This window comes from Python bivittatus, unplaced genomic scaffold, assembly GCF_059951505.1.
Source record: "Python bivittatus isolate LINGU-HERP-01145 unplaced genomic scaffold, Pbiv_v1 ctg000850_np1212, whole genome shotgun sequence".
In the NCBI taxonomy this organism is placed as follows: domain Eukaryota; kingdom Metazoa; phylum Chordata; class Lepidosauria; order Squamata; family Pythonidae; genus Python; species Python bivittatus.
Window position 1 is genome coordinate 43,104,608 of NW_028277112.1, and position 19,223 is coordinate 43,123,830.

The 19,223-nt window shown below is 38.6% G+C and overlaps 1 protein-coding gene across 1 annotated transcript in view; it reads left to right on the forward strand.

The window, feature by feature from the left end:
• SLC1A1 (solute carrier family 1 member 1) overlaps positions 1-19,223 on the forward strand; it is a 51,961-nt gene that overhangs the window by 22,930 nt on the left and 9,808 nt on the right. The window contains exons 3-7 of the mRNA XM_007436344.4: positions 14,556-14,648; positions 15,633-15,747; positions 16,525-16,567; positions 17,266-17,370; positions 17,905-18,089. Coding sequence (XP_007436406.1) covers positions 14,556-14,648; positions 15,633-15,747; positions 16,525-16,567; positions 17,266-17,370; positions 17,905-18,089 — 541 coding nt within the window. The remainder of the gene's footprint in view (positions 1-14,555; positions 14,649-15,632; positions 15,748-16,524; positions 16,568-17,265; positions 17,371-17,904; positions 18,090-19,223) is intronic.

A 19,223-nucleotide genomic window follows, 5' to 3' on the forward strand; every position in this document is an offset into this window, starting at 1 on the left:
CTGTGAGGGGGGAAATATTACATAAAATGTAGCCAATGTGCGGGCTCCCTATTACCAGGGGATCCCCAGGTGTGCTGAAAAAAGCACATTTTGAGGCCTTTCTGGAAGGCCAAAAGAATTGGGGCTAGCCTCACCTTGGAAGGGATAATGTTCCAGAAGGTGGGTGCTGGGGCAGAAAAGGCTTGCCTTCTAGCTCCCGTCAGATGGATCTCTTTCCTGGACAGGACCCGCAAAATGCCCCTCCCGCCAGACCTGATGGGGTGGATAGATGTAATTGGGAAGAGGCGGTCCCTCAAGGAACCTGGCCTTACATTTGGAGAGGAATCTGAGGGCTGCAGTACATGGAGTAATGATGCAAACTGGATTGAAGTGTTTTTTTTTCCCTTGAAGAGAGTGGCAGGATGTTTTCAGTTTTTAAAACGATGTCAAACCTATTGTAGAACTTGTGCTACTGTTTTAAATGTTTCCTGGATCAAAATAGTGAGAAATTGCCACCAATTCTTCAAGGTTTGCAATGAAAGGACTCTGGGGCTATATCTAGGTCTGGACCTATAGAGTGCCCATTCTTAACATGGGAAAAACAAAAATTCTTCTCTCCATAATTTATTTGCTGTCTTTCCTTTCTTGTTCTCTATTCTCTCCAAGTGCGCAAAACAAAAACAAAACCAGAGAGAAAATGTTTTGTGTCTAGCTCACACCATTCACCTTGTTGACTGACAAGTATGGCCTAGTATATTAGTAAAGATTTATAAGTCACTACAACATTTTTAAAGATTTATTGTAGCTCCCTTTGTGCATTCGAAGGAAGGAAGGAAGGAAGGAAGGAAGGAAGGAAGGAAGGAAGGAAGGAAGGAAGGAAGGAAGGAAGGAAGGAAGGCAGGCAGGCAGGCAGGCAGGCAGGCAGGCAGGCAGGCAGGCAGGCAGGGAGTTGTTAAGAGGAACCAACCTCTCAATCTTATTTTCATCAAAATGTGTTGCTTGTGTCTGAAATCATAATAATAAAGATCTTAAAAGACTGGAGTATTTGTTCCTATTTAAAGAGTAGTAACATCTTAGATGCAATTACGCATGATGTCTATAACACAACTTACATTAAGATTGCAAGAAAAGATGCGGATCCAAATTCTGATTTGTTAGATTATATGGGCCAGTTATTGGCATACAAATAAATGACTGATAATGGATGGATGATAATTCCAGTTAACAGCCCATCACCACTTCAGTGGCTTCTCTTTACTGAGGATTAATATATTCTGGAATAGCACAACAATCAACTTTCTTACAGATTTGGAGGACAAACATCTATGTACAAGATCATGTATGGTTATCACATGTTTGGTTAAGTAATAGCCACATGAACAAAAAAAAGTGACATAACTCCTTAAGGACACATCTTTTCTCTTTATTTCAAGCAAGCACCACAACTACCGTCTCTGCCCTGGTAACTGGCCAAGTATGTAGTATGAAATCGGTCTCTATTAGAAAGGATTTACAATTTGATCATCAAATATTGCAATGGCAGAGGGAGTAAAACAAACCAGTATTTTACTAGTTCTGTTTAATGGCCAATTTATTGTGGGGGCTAAAATGGAATTGAGGAAGAAATGGATTTTGTCAGTTTCTCTCTAACAGCTAGGTGACTTGTTCAGGTCTTGCTAGACTTTCCGAGAAAGGAAGGAGAGAGTGCTGATTCATATGCAATGATGACTTTCAGATTTGATCAGTGGCTAATTTCTGAAAACAGCTAGACTTAATTTCAAACCTGCCTGAAAGGCACAACTTTCAACCTGAATGCTTTAAACCCTAATTTGAGAAATGGGTAGAAAGCTTTCATGGAGAAAAATACTCAAAGTAACATTAACTTACTACCTCACATTATGCACAATTGAGCCATGCTCAGTTCTTAATTCTGGGGCTCTTAATAAATTCAACCTCAGGTTTTGTGGATTAAATGAGGCTTCTAAAATGCTGAAATATTAATGCGGCCCTGTAATATGCTAATGCATCAACTTGTAACATGGAGTAGAGTTTATAGCATTTTAAAGATTCAATTTATCTTGAGCCTATTGTGTAAGAGAAACTTTGAGAGCCACCCTCACAAGTTTCATCAACCTGAAATCAGGCTAATCTGTTAGCAAAACAAGGGACAGGTGAAATCTGCCTCTTCCCCAAAAGATAATAGCTTCAAGCCCATTGTCCCTTGGGGGCTGGAGAAAAAGGTACAAGAATTTAAACCTTGCTTTTATTATAAGTAGGGCTTGCATTTGATACCTAGCAGTCTCTGGAAATCTTGTGTAACAGCTTCCTTGATTTTTACAATAAACCTACTTAGCAGATAATTGCATTCTTCAAAGCCTGCTTCTGCCTTCTTCCAGTTCTAGGTTGTTGAAAGAAGCCTGGCAGATTATATTATACAGTGGTACCTCGGGTTACAAATTTAATCCATTCCGTGACTCTGGTCGCAACCCGATTTGTTCGCAACCCGAAGCAAATTTTCCCATAAGGTTCAATGTAATTACCGTTAATCCGTTCCGGCGTCCGCAGACCACGCGTCAAGGGCGGAAAAACGGCCGCGGACCACGCGGCAGGGCGGAAAAATGGCCGCAGACCACGTGGCACGGGCGGAAAATGGCCACAGACCACGTGTCATGGCAGAAAATGGCCACAGATCCGGTTCGTACCCCGAGGCCGAGTTCGCAAACCAAGGTAAATTTTTGTGGCCAGAGCTGGTCGTAACCGGAAAAGTTCGTAAGCAGAGGCGTTCGTAACCCAAGGTACCACTGTATATATTTAATTATTTTATGATCTTTCTCACTTGAAAGAGTTGCTGCCTATAGGAATAGGTATCATACACTTGAAAAGTCACCAAAATAATAGAAAAATAATAATCAATTATCTAAATATGACTCTAAGTAGTTGATATTTAATGTGTCTTTTGTGTTCTTTCCTGATTGAAAAATCCTTGTATAGTTTGAAAATTGTGCATATTTTGTTTAGAATGGCAAAATTAAAGTTATAGGTTCCCAAATACTGTATCAACCTTATCTGATGGAATTCTTTATCAATAAATGGGGAAAAGAGAAAGACAGAATAAGTGAAAGTTTTGGTTCTTGGCAGTTCGTGTTGTTGCATGATGCTCTGTTGTTCTGTTCTGTTCTGCCTGTTGTTCAGATCCAGGCTAGCAATTTGAGATTCAGGCACGCCACTAGGAACAGTAAATTTCTCTTTAATGCTAGAGGTGAATTTTCTGGAATAAATAAGTACCCCAAGTAGTTCTGTGTCCAATGGTTACTCTCCTGCAAAAGACTTCAGCGTCAGACTGCTTCCTGGGGTTCATATGAGGAGAAGTTTTCAACTTACCTGGAAGCAAGCAAACGGAGGAGACTGTCCTTCCTACTCTATATGAGACTCAGGGTTTTGGCCTGATCAAGTCTCATGCAGCCTCTCCTTCATGTAAAACTAAAACATTTGATGAACTACAGGATTGAAGCTTCTTATTTATCCTTATGCTATTTATCATTGTGCAGAGCTTTCAGTTTCACAACCAAGCCCAAAACCTGGGAGGTCATAACTCAGTTATTGTGGAGTTGTTCTTACCTCACCAATGGCAAGCAGGATTAACAAACGTAAATATTGCCATCTCTGTGGCGCCCACATATAATTGGGAGTACTCCTCCCTGCTGAGGTGGTAGAAAAGCATCTTAATAAACAAGAGATCCTTCAACAAGTTACAGAAATCTGGTGGGCCATTCCAGTTGTTCCAGTGTTGAAGCTCAGTGGCATGATTAGATGGGATGGAGATTACAAGATCATTGTGAATAGGTCACTTAAGCAACGCCCTTAACTTTTATCTCTTGTCAAGCAGCACCTGGCTGTTCTTGTTGAGGATTTTTGCAAAGCTTGACCTGTCCAGAGCACTATAGCTAATGGTACAGCAATGGATTTTGAAACCATAGTTGTCAAGTTATTTTTCTAGTTAAGGATCTCCAGTTTCGATTGCTATAGCCCCTGGAATTCAAGGAACCCTTCCTTTCTGAAATACCAGAGTTAGTTCTCTATCATGACAGTGTCTTCCTTGTGGGATCCTTGGAGATACAACTGACAGTGCAGCTTCAGGAAATACTATATTATTTTGACAAGTCGGATCTTCATGTAAAAAAGAGAAATGTGAGACCAGAACGTCTTTAATCACATTTTTGGATTTTGTCCATAGGTTTAACCTAGGACAGAATCAAACACAGACAGGTAGAACCAAACTGTTGATTGACAGATTGGTTATAGATTGCCAGCATAATCCTTACTTGAGCTGCTTTTTACAGGTCTGGGGCTACATTGACTACCCCTCCTGCCCTACTTAACTATAAGGATACCTGTAGTCCCTCCATGAACCAGTAGGATTTACTCTTGGGATAGTTAAAAGCTTACCAAGGCCTACTGGACCTACAAGGCCAGGTACAAGCTCTACCATGCAATATCTCCTACTGTGGCCTATTGTTTTGTGCTACCCTTTGCCAAGGCACCCACCCTAGCCAGTCTTAGTGTGTCTTGAAGATGGCAGCTACTCTCAGTCTGCAGACTTTTTTGGTGGGTCACTGCCACTATAACCTCTCTGGTAGGCCTTTGCTGCCAGGCCTCTTTGATAGGCTTCAGCCATGGGTCATTTTTGGTAGGCCAGCTCTGTCCCCTACTGTTTCGCCACTGGGCCTCAGTGACTGTACCACTTACTACCACCAGATATCTTTGGTGGTGTCTCCTGCTGGGTCTCTTCTGGCTTTCCCTGCCAAATCCAACAATTGGCCATTTTGGAGGTTTGCTCCTGCTGTACAGTCCTGGCCCTGACTGCATCCCTGCCACTGGGTTTCTTCCTGGCCTTGACGCTGCCTTTCTTCCATCTAATTCTGCAGGCACTAGGTGTGCTCAGCCAGATCATCTTACCAACTGGCATTTTATATATGGGCATGGCCTCAACACTGTGGGTGGTGTTCAGTGAGAAAGCAAGTAAGTAATTCAGCAAATTATGCAGCAATCTGTGTAATAAATACATAATTTCTTGACATTCTGACACATGTCCTCATGTTTAGCCACAAAACATCAGCTGGCAAGGAGGCTCCAATTACTTTCTACTGAGTATGCTATCCATTGAACGGAATTATGCCTAATATATTATTTCAGGAGTCAGGAAGTTTTACAGCTACTTTTATGGCTATGCCCTTGAAATTTGTACAATTCACAAAGATTTGCTATGACTTTTTTCATATAATAAGCCTACATCATCATTCTGTCATCTACAGTTGCAATCAAAATTATTCAACCCCCATTGCAAATCAGGTTTATTGTCAAAATGTACAGACTTTCAGCTGTTTGCAATGAACAAATCAAACAAACGCAATTGAAATAGCTCAACACAATGAATGCTTCAAGTGGTTTCCCCAAATTCAACTGAAAATGCAACTTATAATAACTTCTCCAGTCTCAAAATTATTCAACCCCTTCATGGCAAGCATCTTTAGTACTTAGTAGAGCACCCTTTTGCTGTTATGACCTGCTGCAAATGAGATGCATAGTCAGACACCATCTTCTGGCAGCGTCCCTGAGGAATCTTAGCCCATTCCTCATGAGCAACGGCCTCCAGTTCAGTAATATTCTTGGGTTTGCGTGCTGCAACCGCCTTCTTCAAATCCCACCAGAGATTTTCTATGGGGTTCAAGTCAGGTGACTGTGATGGCCACTGTAGAATCTCCAGGACTTCTTCTACAACCAAGCCTTGGTGGAATTTGAGGTATGCTTGGGATCATTGTCCTGTTGGAAGGTCCAATGATGCCCAAGCTTCAGCTTCCTCACAGATGGCATGACATTTTCTCCTAGGATTTCCTGATACTTCAATGAATCCATCTTGCCTTCCACATGCTGCAGGTTTCCAGTGCCAGAGGATGCAAAACAGCCCCAGAGCATCACCGAGCCACCACCATGCTTAACTGTAGGCAGAGTGTTCTTTTCAGAGTATGCTTCATTCTTCTTCGTCCAGACATACCACTGATCCATCAGGCCGAAAAGTTCCAGTTTTGTTTCATCACTCCACAGAACAGAATCCCAAAACTTCCGTGGCTTATTCATATAATTTTGAGCATATTGGAGCCAACTTTTCTTGTGCTTTTGGGTCAGTAGTGGTGTACGTCTTGGAGTTCTGGCATGGAAACCTTCTGCATTTAGTACACACCTTACTGTGCTCACTGAAACCTCAATGCCTGTTGCCACCAAGTCTTGCTGCAGGTCTTTTGCAGTCGCTCGAGGGTTTTTCTCAGCCTGCCTTCTCAGAAATCTGGTTGCAGCCGCTGATAGTTTCCTTTTTCTGCCCTGTCCAGGTACTGCAACCACTGTTCCTTTAACTTTGAACTTGCAAACTATGCTTCCAACGGTGTCTTTAGGAACATTCAGTGCCTTCGCTATCTTTTTGTATCTTGTTCCTTGTTTGTGAAGGGCAATGATCTCTTCTCTTAACTTTTTGGACCATTCTTTGGACTTAGCCATATTTCTAACACACAGTCAAATGTGACACTCAACAAACCCCTAGCCAGTTCAGGTATTTCATGTGTTCCAGCTCAAGCACACCTGGTGCAACTAATGAAGCTCTTGATTAGTTGCATCAGGTATGCTTGAGACAACACCTGTTTTGCATATTTGTGCTGTTGTGAGGGGTTACATTCAGGGGGTTGAATAATTTTGAGACTGGAGAAGTCATTATAAGTTGCATTTTCAGTTGAATTTGGGGAAACCACTAGACACATTCGTTGTGTTGAGCTATTTCAGTTGCTTTTGTTTGATTTGTTCATTGCAAACAGCTGAAAGTCTGTACATTTTGACAATAAACCTGATTTGCAATGGGGGTTGAATAATTTTGATTGCAACTGTACAGTGTAGAGGTGGTGCCTTAATGTTTAAAATGATAGAGTTGCCTACCAGCCATGGAGAACAATTGCAAATATAGACACTTTTGAGTTGTCTGCCTCTCATGCTTCCAGATTTTGATGTATCTCCTATACTGAAAATTTTTATATTGAAATTCTTACCCAACCTACCAATTTAAGCTGATGAGATTGCAAGATCACTTGGGACACCATAGTGGCTCATATGTTGAGCTGGATGGGAAAAGGATGATCTGCTGAGGAATCACCATAATATAATTCATAATTCTTGTATTTCAATAGCCAGAGATGTGATGCTGTTGCTCATAATGGATGTCTGTAATGGGGAAATTGTGTTGCCATTCCAGAAAGTGGTGGGTGGGGGGGGAGTCCTCTTAGCTACCCTGCATACAGTAAATTCTAGGATTGTTTGTGAAGGCTCCAGGAAAAAGCTATTTTTGGTGGCTGGGGCTCAACTCAGACATTGAAAAGGCTGTAAATGAATCTAGTGTCTCCCAGGCTACCTTCTCCTGGGAACAACCAAGAAGCCTAGTTGAGAATTTATATTGATATCATAAGACCATTCCACGGAAAGAATGTCCTGGTCATGATGGTCTCTTACTCCAATAGTTTGAACTCATTTTAAAGAGTTTTAACCAATGTGGCCCATGGGGGTGGGGGGTGGGATTGTTCTGTTTAAATAAGTTTCCTGACTTTTTTCTTCTACTCTTTAAAAATTTTGAATACTAATTTTGATGTCACATTATATCATTCATAGAGTTGTAAACATCTTTTTTATGTAAATTAGTTTGATTTAAAATTACAAAGAGAGAGAACTTATGGGGAGGAGTGTTATGTATGCCAGGTGGTGCAGATCATTTTTATCCTTATCAGTTTCTGTTGTGGTTCGATCAGAAATGTTGGATGGCCAAAGAAGCTTTGATCCATGCATTCATTTCCCACAAAAGAAATTCCTCAGTTGGCTGCCCAGGTTGTGATAGAAACAAAAAAAGAGGTATGAGTTTTTTGAGTAAGAAAAAAGCTCTGCTTGGCAACGGCTGATATGGGCTGTGAAACTGAGAGACTTCTTGATCCTTTAGCCCCTCACCGTGAGCCCAGGCAGGTTTACCTAGATTCTGTTGCATACTGGTGGACAGATGGAAGGCACACTTTCATAACCTATATGGAGTTCCAGATCAAGATTGTGCTGAACCAATTTGTGAAAGATTTATGCTGGCCTCAGTAATGGTCACTAAAGCTAAACAGTTAATGAACTAATCATGGTAAAGCCTCTGGTAATGACTTCATGCTAGCAGAACTAATTAAGGCTGGTGGAAAATGGAGAAGTCCTGTTCTTGCATCAATATTAATTTACACTGACAACTTAGCATGCATCCCAGAATACCAGGGGTCACAATTGTTGTTCCCATCCTTAAAAAAGGAGACAGAAAGCACCTGCTAACTAAACACAAAAAAAGCTTACTGAATTTAATTAGCAAATTATATGAAAGATAACTGATGGAAATTCTGTGACTGGATGGAACAGGAGAACATTTTAGAAGATGAGCAAACATGTTTTAGGAAAGGAAGATACATAATATGTAATTTCCTGACTCTGCAACTCTTAGCAGAGAAATATACGTACAGCACCAAGTCATAACATTGTAGCTTTTGTAGACTTTAGAGCAGGGTTTCCCTAATTGTGAGGTGTACCTCCCTTGGGGAGGTGCAGATGGCGTCCAGGGAAGGTGTCTTTTAGTACATTGTTGCAATAAATCTACCTTTTCCAAAGTTTCATTGTATTGCTTTCATTGTTCATTTGTGTATATTTGGAGTTTGGATTTTTAGGGGAGGTGTGTACGTTAAGATTACACTAAAGGGAGGTGTGATGGCAAAAAGTTTAGGAACCCCTGCTTTAGAGTGACCTTTGATTTGATTTCCAAAGCCCTCATATGGGATATTCTTAACAATTCTACCATTGACCAACAACTGATGTTGCTAATGTACCATTTGTACCAATTTTAGGTTCAGATGTAATTGCATAGGGCAGCTGCCAAATTTAATTACAGCTGCAAAGGGAGTGAACCAAGAATGTGTCCTGGCTCTATTCTGTTTATCATTTATTCAAATCCCTTGATAAAACCCTTGATAAAAGTTGGATCTGCACATGCAAAGTTGATGAGTCAGCAGCTACCTGTTACTTCATATAGATACTGCTGCAATCTTTCACTGGACCAAGTCAGCTTCAGAAAGGTCCTCAGAGCCTTGGCTCAACTTTGTAGGGATTCAATCTGTCATAAATTATCAAAAAATGAAAGTTATGATTTTCTGTAATAGCACCAAAATCCATAAATGGTATGTAGAGAACCAAGCAGCTAAGCAAGTGAAATAGTCAAGTACGTAAGAGTAGTGTCCTATTCCTTGGTAAAGTGCCCAATCCAGCAAGATTGCCTTTATGACCCAGAAGAGTATAGCGGCTCTCCTAACATTCTACTGTAGAAGAAGAATTTATTTCAGCTGCCATATTCATAATGAACCATGAACCTGTTGCATAGCTTTTATATAGGGTATACTTGGACCTTTGCTCTAACTACATGGCATATGGAAATATACAGAATACAAAAATAAGAACTTTTTTTTCTGATCCCTACATGTACACTCAATGGGACCTGAGGCTAGAGGTTGGACTACCTAAAACAGAGACTAGAGACCTGCAATCTGTTTACAAACTGTTTATCTGGCTAAAAGAAGAAAATGTGTGTAGCTCAGGGTCGAACTGTGGAGTCCTTGGGGTTCTTTGAGCTTGGCTGTTTCTTGCAAACGTTTTGTTACCCGGCTAGTTAACATCTTCAGTGCTAGAATAGAATGGGGTTTGCTCTCTGTTTATATACAGTGGCATACAAAGGCCGAACCACAGTTATTATGGATAAATCACAATACTTGCAAAAAGCCAAAAAAAATATTAGAGGACAAAGAAACCTACATCCCAATTAACAGCAACCCAATACAGAAACTAGACAACCTAATCAAGAGAACCCTTAACGACTTAACCAAGAAAGGCCAGATCACAAACGAAGAACAGTGGCAATTGAAAAGCAGTGGACGCATCCTCCCACGTTTCTATGGACGACCAAAAATACACAAGCCCGACATACCTCTTCGACCAATTGTATCTTTGCTAGGGACTCCAACATACAGCATAGTGAAAGAACTGACAGAAAAGCTTGGACATCTCAGAGAGGAGCAAATATTCTGTCAACTCCTCACTACAGTGCCTCCAGAAAATCAAAGATGTACACATAGATGAAAATGAAATTATGGTCTCATTTGATGTCACAGCATTCTTTACATCCATAAACCCAGAACTAGCGAAAGAATCCATATCAGCACTACTACGCAACACACCTGACCTAACCAAATACACCCAGATCAAAATACCCAGAATCATGGACCTCATCAACCTCTGCCTTACTACCTATTTTCAGTTTGATGGACAAATATACCAACAAATCAGAGGAACACCCATGGGATCACCATGGTCAGGACTCATTGCAAAAATTGTAATGCAACACCTAGAAACTGTAGCAATTCCAGACATACAACCTAAAGTATGGATCCGGTATGTAGATGACGCCTTTGTTATAATAAAAAAGGAACAACTAGAGAAGACACGTGAAACTATCAACAACATCTTCAAAGGAATAAAATTCACCAGAGAGGAAGAAAACAACACACTACCCTTCCTGGATATCCTCATCAGTAGAGGAAACAATAGCAAATTAGAAACCCAAGTCTATCGGAAGACAACCCACACTAATCAAGTACTCCATTACCAAAGTAACAACCCAACCCAACCACAAGAGGAGCTGTGTAAGAACATTATTCAAACAAGCACAAACGCACTGCAGCAACCCAGATCAACAGAAAAAGGAAACAGACCACCTATACAACATCTTCCAACAAAATGGATATCCACGCAACTTTATCAAAAAGTGCTTGATCACTCAACCTACTACAACACAACCAACACAAGCTGTGAAAAGGATCACACTGCCATACATCAGAAACATCCCAGAAACTACCAACAGACTATTACAACCACATGGCATCTCCGTAGCACACAAACCGACTAAAGCACTCCAAAACATCTTAAGCAAACCAAAAGACCCAGTAGCCCAAGAAGAAAAATCAGGAGTCATCTACAACATACAGTGCAAGGACTGTAACAAACACTATGTAGGACAGACAGACAGAAGGCTAGCAGAGCGCATCCATGAACACCAACTAGCAGTCAGAAGACAGGATGAAAACTTCTTAATCTCACAACACATGGACAGACTTAACCATAGTTTCAACTGGGAAACTGTCAGCATCTTAGACCAAGCTAAACCCAAACATGCGAGGGAATACTTGGAAGCTTGGCATTCAGACAAGGCAGCCATCAACAGGCACATAAACAACATCTACACACTATTTAAAAGAGACAATAAAAAGGAAAACAAAAGACCAGAACATCTCCTCACCAGCAATCCTCACCCAGATAAGCAGAGGTTACCACCAGGCACACAATCAAGCAGTGAACAATACCCTAATCAAGGAACTACCAGAGGAGCAAAACAAAACAACCCCCCCCCCAACACTGGCAGGGCATGCCACAGCATATAAACAGAGAGCGAACCCCATCCCATTCTAGCACTGAAGTTGTTATCTAGCCGGGTAACGAAACATTTGCAAGAAAACAACCAAGCTCAGAGAACCCCAAGGACTCCACAGTTATCTGGCTGAGCCTGAAATCTAGCCCCTATGGGGCAGCTTCCACTAATCACATAAAAGAAGCATAGATTAAAAATTATTAATAACAGAGATTTTAAGAACTCTTGACTCCAGTTGACTCCAGGCACTTTACATAATAAAAAAAAGCCAGAACAATAAAATAGAGAAACAGATGATACGCAACCTAAAATGATTCAACGTAAAAAACTTAAAAGGGCCACTCACTACCCTGTTCCAGGGCCTGGAAGAATTGCTGGGTTTTCAGTGTCTTTTGGAACATAAGCAGGATGGGAGCCATACAGATCCCTGCGGGGGATACTGTTCCAGAGGGCAGGCACTGCAACAGAGAAGGCATGCCTCCAAGACTCCATTAGGTGACATTGCTTAATTGAGAGAATCCGAAATGTTCCCATTCTGCTGGATCTTACCAGACAGGGTAAAAGATAGGCAATTCCTCAGATAATCAGACCCTATATCATGAAGGGCTTTATAGGTAATAACCAGCATCTTGAATTGCACCTGGAAGCCAAATGGCACATGGAACAGTGATGTCATGTGGCATGCTGTGGCATGCCCATTTCTGCCTGCCCCACTGCATTCTGGACCAGCTGTAGTCTTGTGGTTGGATGGTGCAAGCAAATTATGTTCATATGACATGTCTGATGAGTTCTTATTATTAGGCCTAGATAAGGCCAAGGAAGTTAACAGAAAACAAGCCAAATATACTGAGTTCCACAAGTGGAGTCATACTGCTGTTATTTTATTTGTTTCTAAGTAAACTAGTTTTGAAGAATTAATGCACCATTTGTTATTAGACTGGGTTTTTAATTAATTAATTTTGTTTTTAATGAAGACAAACTTACTAACATCCCTCTAAGTAACTTGCTACCTGCAACTCTATAGATAACTGTTTCTAAAGTTGATTATTTTATTTTGTTTTATTGGGTATATAGACAAACTAATATTCTAGTTTATAAAATGATTTCTCTGATCTATAAGGCACTTTAAAAATATTAATTTCCAGAGAGATAGCCATATTGGTCTGTTGCAATGAAAGTCATCCACCTACTCTCATACAAGAGAGAACCTTACAGTAATGGAAAGTATGGAAAAAGATGCTTGGTGGATTGATGTGGTGAAATTGTAGATGAGAAAAAATGCATGTAAAAGCTTGATTGTGGCAAAAAATGGAGGAGAAGAACGTATTGTAGAATATGCATTAAAAAATAACAAAGTCCAATTCTGATAGAAGTAAAAGGGCGAAAGATATAGCTTCCACTGTAGTAACTGGAATTAAAAAAGGAAAGTGATGAAATGGAATGCTGTAGGGAAAGTTTTAGAAATTTGTATGGGAGTAAGATAAAGATGTATGATGTCACTTTAATGTATTTATGGATAGTTGTAAAAGGAATCCATGTGGTGATATTAGAGCTGTGCTAGTTAGCTGGTTGGGGACATAAATAGCATACACTTTTGTATGCAGATAATGCTATGTTTAGGCTGAGAACCCAAATAATCTGCAGTAGATATTACATCATACAATTTACCTAACAAGGAATATGAATCTAAAATTAGTATATGAAAGACAACAGTTGTAGTGTTCAACCAGGAAAATGTGGTAAATGATAGTAATTTATATATAAATGGCTTTGTATACCTTGGTCAAATATTTTCTAAAGATGGGAAAACGAGTGAGAAATTTTAAGACATGCAAATGCTGGTAGGAAGGTAGTGAGTAGTATGTGGTCTGTTGAGAAGAGCAAACATATGTCAAAAGAAGGAAGAAAATGGCTTGCATTAGACTGTCCTGCCAACCTTGCTAAATGAAAGTGAGAGTTGATTATGCCAATTGGTTATGTTGGTTATTCAACTTAAAAGTAAGTTGAATACATTGAGAATTATTTAAGAATAAGGCCAAACAAGAGGAGGTAGGGTCAAGAACAAATGGGTGATGAATGAATGTGGATTAAATATAAAACTAAGTTACCACAATGAAATATGTACACTGAGGTGGTTTGGTCATATAGCGAGAATGAATGAAGATCAAACCGCAAAACAACTATGTGAAGGAATAGTGAATGGATTTTAGAGGAAGAGAAGACTGAGGAGTTGATGAGATCTTTAAAAATAGAGAGGTGAAAAGTTTGAAAAACAAAAGACAATATTTGAAGCAATGTATGGACATGGTAGAAGCAAAGATAGAAAGATACAGAGAGGTATTGTGAATGACCATGTTGGTATAAACTATGTTTAGCTTTATTTCCTTATTTTTGTATCTCGTGCGTTTAATTTTTTTCACTTCCTATTTCTGACTCCTTTCCTGCACTTTATATAACATAGTTGATCTTGAATAATAGCATGATGGGGATGTATGTATGTATATATCAAAGACCAGCACATTTATTCTGATTTAAGTATTTTGTGATTCATAATTGCTCATCACATTAAATATGTTTAAGGTACAAGGCTTTTTGGTGATTTTTAAAAATGGTCTTTTTTCCTGCAAGTTAAAGGGATGGTATTTGCCTCAAACAATAAAATGCACACTCACACATACACTATATAGCAGCAGGAAGGAGAGCTGAGTATTAGATTTGACAGTCAAGTCAGATCCCCATGTTTAGGACAATGTATCTTTGATTATCCATGCAAGAGATAGGCAAGAATGATAGCCATAATATTCTGCTTGTGAACTTAAAATTGATTGTATAGTCAGCAACTATTGGAAGCAGAGTGCAAAGCTACTTGGATTTATGACCCAATACAGAAAGGTAATTCTTATTATAGGAAGATGGAGTTAAATATATCACAACTAAATCACACTGCATTTATTTATAAATGTATACACTAAAAATTCTCTTTTCCTTAAAATCTTCCCAGGTGTTGCTGCATTGGACTCCAGCGTTTCTGGAAAGATTGGCCTGCGAGCAGTTGTGTACTACTTCTTCACTACTGCCTTAGCTGTAATTTTAGGTAATAAGTAGTTCTACCCTTAAATATTTAAATCCTTACATCTGAAATGTAGTGGGACATGTTTTAATAGATTAGCAAGGTAGCAATAAATAGTCAATTTTTGTCTAACTTAGATTTATGGTGAAGAACAGACTTGGATATCATCCATCTTAGAGTGCCATGATAAACAGCAAGAGAATGCTCATGAACTAGGACCTCTTGTCCAGGTTACAGTCTCAGTGTGCATTTCACAGGCATACAGGTTTCTCTTTACTATCAAAATTAATATTTAACCATGAGATTGACTATATATTTTGGAAGTAATACCACTTGGTCTTGCTTCCTGAAGGAGATTTTATCAAGTTGTGGTTGTACAGAAATGGGGCAACTACTGAAATCATGAATGTATCTGTATGTAAATTGTAGCAAAAATGGGATACTTCCAAATGGAAGGGCTTCTAACATTATGAATCAGAATCAATCTCCTTTCTGCTAAAAAAGATGGAAGTAGAGGTGGGGAAACTTATGAGGATTAGTAATTGAAATAAGTTACAGTTAGACTTGCCATAGATTCTGTGAAAGAAGCAGGATGGGTGCACAATAAAAATCCAAGTGGAAAGCATCAAGGCTATTTTCTAATGGTTTCACCAGTCAGCATAGAGGTGATCATAGTTTGAATACAAAGCTATATTCCAAGGACAGTGGAAATATCAAGGATAGGTGAAACCCCTTTTCTCTGCCTGCTGTAAACAACCACAACATTTAGCAAAATAACTTAGGTTCATCTGCAGCTCTGATTTAGTAGTATTTGTATATGATAAAGCATTGATTCTCTGTCAGAAAATAATAAACTATGTTTTTGGAAGAACCAAGGCCTGAATTTAGGATAAGCATAATTGTCATCTGTCATTTTTTACTCCACACTACAATCTTTTAAAAAATGTTTTCTGCAAGATTTCAACTTCTTCGGGCTGTGTTCTCCCTCTCCCCCCACTCCAATTACAGGGATTGTATTGGTTGTGACTATCAAACCAGGAGTATCTCAGAAAGCTGATGAAATTGACAGGGTGGGTAGCACACCAGAAGTATCTACAGTGGATGCCATGTTAGACTTGATTAGGTGAGTCTTTAAAACAATGGATTACATTTACAATTAAGAAAATTTAATAGTGCTAACACCTCCTTCTAAATATTCTATGAGATGAGGACCCTATTGAATGGTTGTGCTGTGGCATGGATAAATAAGGAGAAAATGAGAATCCCTGAATATTGACGGTATCTTTGAGAAATTTTCAGGGATTACTACCCCCACTCCAGAAGTATAGCCCATTTTGCAATGTTCCTTTACTCCCTATGTTTTCAGAAAGTTGCTGGGAAAGAAAATAAATCAGGGAAATCAGCTTCCAGCTGCCCAGTTTTACTCTGAATTAATTCCCTATTTAGTTATTAAAAATGCATGATAAATGGCTGTCTCTCAATTTAAGTTATGGCTTTTAAATAGGAAATAGCATCTGCTATAGATTTTTAGAAAATATACAGGCCTGTTCATAATGGTATAGAAGGCAATATATGTCCTTTATGCCTGCTTTTTTCTTTTATTTCGTGGAATGATTCCTCCCTTCACATGCTGGGATTGGCTGTTTGTGTAACATGAAGGACAAAGTGTTGTAGACTGATATTTTAGGGAAATAAACTATAGAGAAAAAGTACAGGACAGAGAAAAGACCCAGGTAGTTTAAGTGTTCACATCTTGAACAGTTAAATAGCTAAGCCAAGCCTATGGTTAGAGCATATATATGTTCAGAGATTTGGAGTTAAGAGAAAGAGACTTATTACATCATGCTTCTTGAATATGTTTTCAACTATTACATAGCTACATCTTTTAATCCCTTTACAGAAATATGTTCCCAGAAAATCTTGTACAGGCCTGCTTTCAACAGGTAGATTCTACTTTTGTATTTATTAACAGAAATTCTGTAAAATGTTTGCATCTCCGTTAAACAATCTTCTGTAATGGTTGGACTGTATGTTATTACCTATTATTTTAGATCTTGGTCCAGTAGCAATAACTTTATTTTTACACAAATAGGCTTTGTTTACAAAAATCAAATGAAATAATATCAAGTAAATATGACTTCATAATTTTGTAATTAAAAATCTATTTCCTTTTCCAATAACCACTGTTGAGGAGATAATGCTGAACACTAGTTGGCAGTCAATAAATATGTATATCATTTCTTCTGGACTCTGTATCTTTTGTACCTTAGAAAAAAATCCCACTACCTTTAGCCTTTCTCTCTTAATATTAGAAAATGTATCTCAACCAAATCCCCAGTTTTAAGGAAGAATCAATGATCAATGGATAGTTAGATACTCATAAGTTATCTATTTCTTATGGATCCCTCCCTACTTTCTACACACAGACTCTTAGGTTTCTGATGTGTAACAAGCTCCATATTCTCACATTAAAAAAAATGAGAAAAAGGAACATTTAAGAAGACGGAAAAATAAAATAGACATGGAACTGATAGCATCTTAGAAGTGGTAGTAGTATGTGTAAATCTTGCCTGTTACAAACTTTAAAAAGAGCTTTAACAATAACTTTTTCCTTCATCATTTTCCATTAACACAATTCCAGTATAAGACCAAACGTGAAGAAATAAAAATCACAGGTGGAGATAAAAATGGAACGTTTCCTACAGATGAACCAATTACAGCTATAATGCCAACCGAGACTTCACAGGTAAAGAGAAGGGAGCTGTGTTAGTCGGTTGTGGCAAAACAAAAAGACTTGTGGCCCCTTAATTACTATTAATCTTTAAGATGTTATTAGAGGCTTATGTTTCTTATAATATGGTTACTATTGTGCATTATATGGCATTAGCACTACTGAAATAATATAGAAATAATTTGTGTAGTGAAATTCAGGTTCTTAAAGTGATGGTTAATAACAAGAAGTCAACTGATGGACAGGACATACAGTTAGAGATGGGGTGTCTGCAGAGGGGGACAAAATCTGCTGATGGTGGACCCGGTGTCACGATCAAAGCCCTACCCCGTTTGAGTGTGCTGCCCTGGTTGGTACCAAGGCTGTTATCAAAGTCCTTTAAGATCAAGCTACAGAAGCACTATTATGCTATAGTCAAAAAATCAAGTACAAACAAATCCCTAGCAAGGTTAAGCTGCTCCCAGATAAGAATTAAATTGTTTAATCTTCATATTAGTGAAATGTGTTATTGCTAGTTGATCATTTCCCTCTTCCGTTCTCAACCTACAGAACAAAACGAAAGAATACAAAATAGTGGGCATGTATTCTGATGGCATCAATGTGCTTGGATTGATCGTCTTTTGTCTTGTCTTCGGAATTGTGATTGGGAAAATGGGAGAAAAAGGACAAGTGCTGGTGGACTTTTTCAATGCCCTGAATGATGCCACAATGTATATAGTTCAGATAATTATGTGGTAAGTGGGACAGTATCTTTCCATTAACTCCTTTAAGATTTGGTACACATTTCAACAAAGAGCTGGGGAAAGCCTTCCAAAAAGCCTGCCACCCTTCTGGAGGATATGGCTGCTTTGCTCACGCACTTTGCAAAGCTCGCCTTTTGAATGCTTTGCACTGGGTAGCTGTATATGGCAGGGGAGGGGGGATGCATATGTGTGTGCACATATGTGTTCGTGTACATCTAAATAATTTAAAATATAAGGCTCCAGTTCAACTCTTAATAATAAAAAATAAAACATCTCAGAAGTTTGAATGGTTTGATTAAACAAAATATTATTTTGAGAAGTTGCTTCTTATGCTAACCTGAATTAGCGTAGTTGCTAAATAGTAGAAGTAATTAGTATTTCAGTAAAACTTCTCTTCCAAATAATAAATTAAATGCAGATTTTGTCCTGCTTAGAATAGGTGCATGGAAATCAATGAGGTAAATTACTTAACAGTAGACATAGTTGAATGGATTTCCATGAGTACACCAAATTTAGATTTAACATAACTAAATGGGGTGCTTTGTTCATTTAAGGGACATATCCTATCTTTTTTTGTAAAAGGAGAACATTCTTGTTTAATAAGTTAAATTTAAATAAATACAAACAAAATAATTCACAATCAGAATCAATCAATTATTTTGACTGAGTTATTGATTGTGGATTATTCTGTAAGGTTATATTTATTTAACTGTAATATATTAATGGTAGTACTGCCTTTTTAAATGAATAGTTGAATACATTTGTATTAGGAATGCCAAAATTGAACAATTGGTTCTGCCCAAAGGCTTGGTATAACCACTAACTTTTGGCAAACTTCCAATGACCCTCATAGACTTTGGGATTTCTTAGTAATATTGCTTTTGCTCCACAGAGCTTCCACTGAAACTGCCAGAGGAAGAAAGTTTTCACAGATTATTTCAATATGCAGGGAGGATCTTTTGGGGAAAATGGGCTTTCTTAACCCTAAACAATCTGCAGAAACCAATTTTTTTAGACCAAGAAATCATTGCTGCACTTCATCCATGATATGCATGATAGTTCAAATTGCTATCAATCGTTCAAGTCTAAAATTAAAAATGTTACTTCTAGAACTGGCTATTTAGT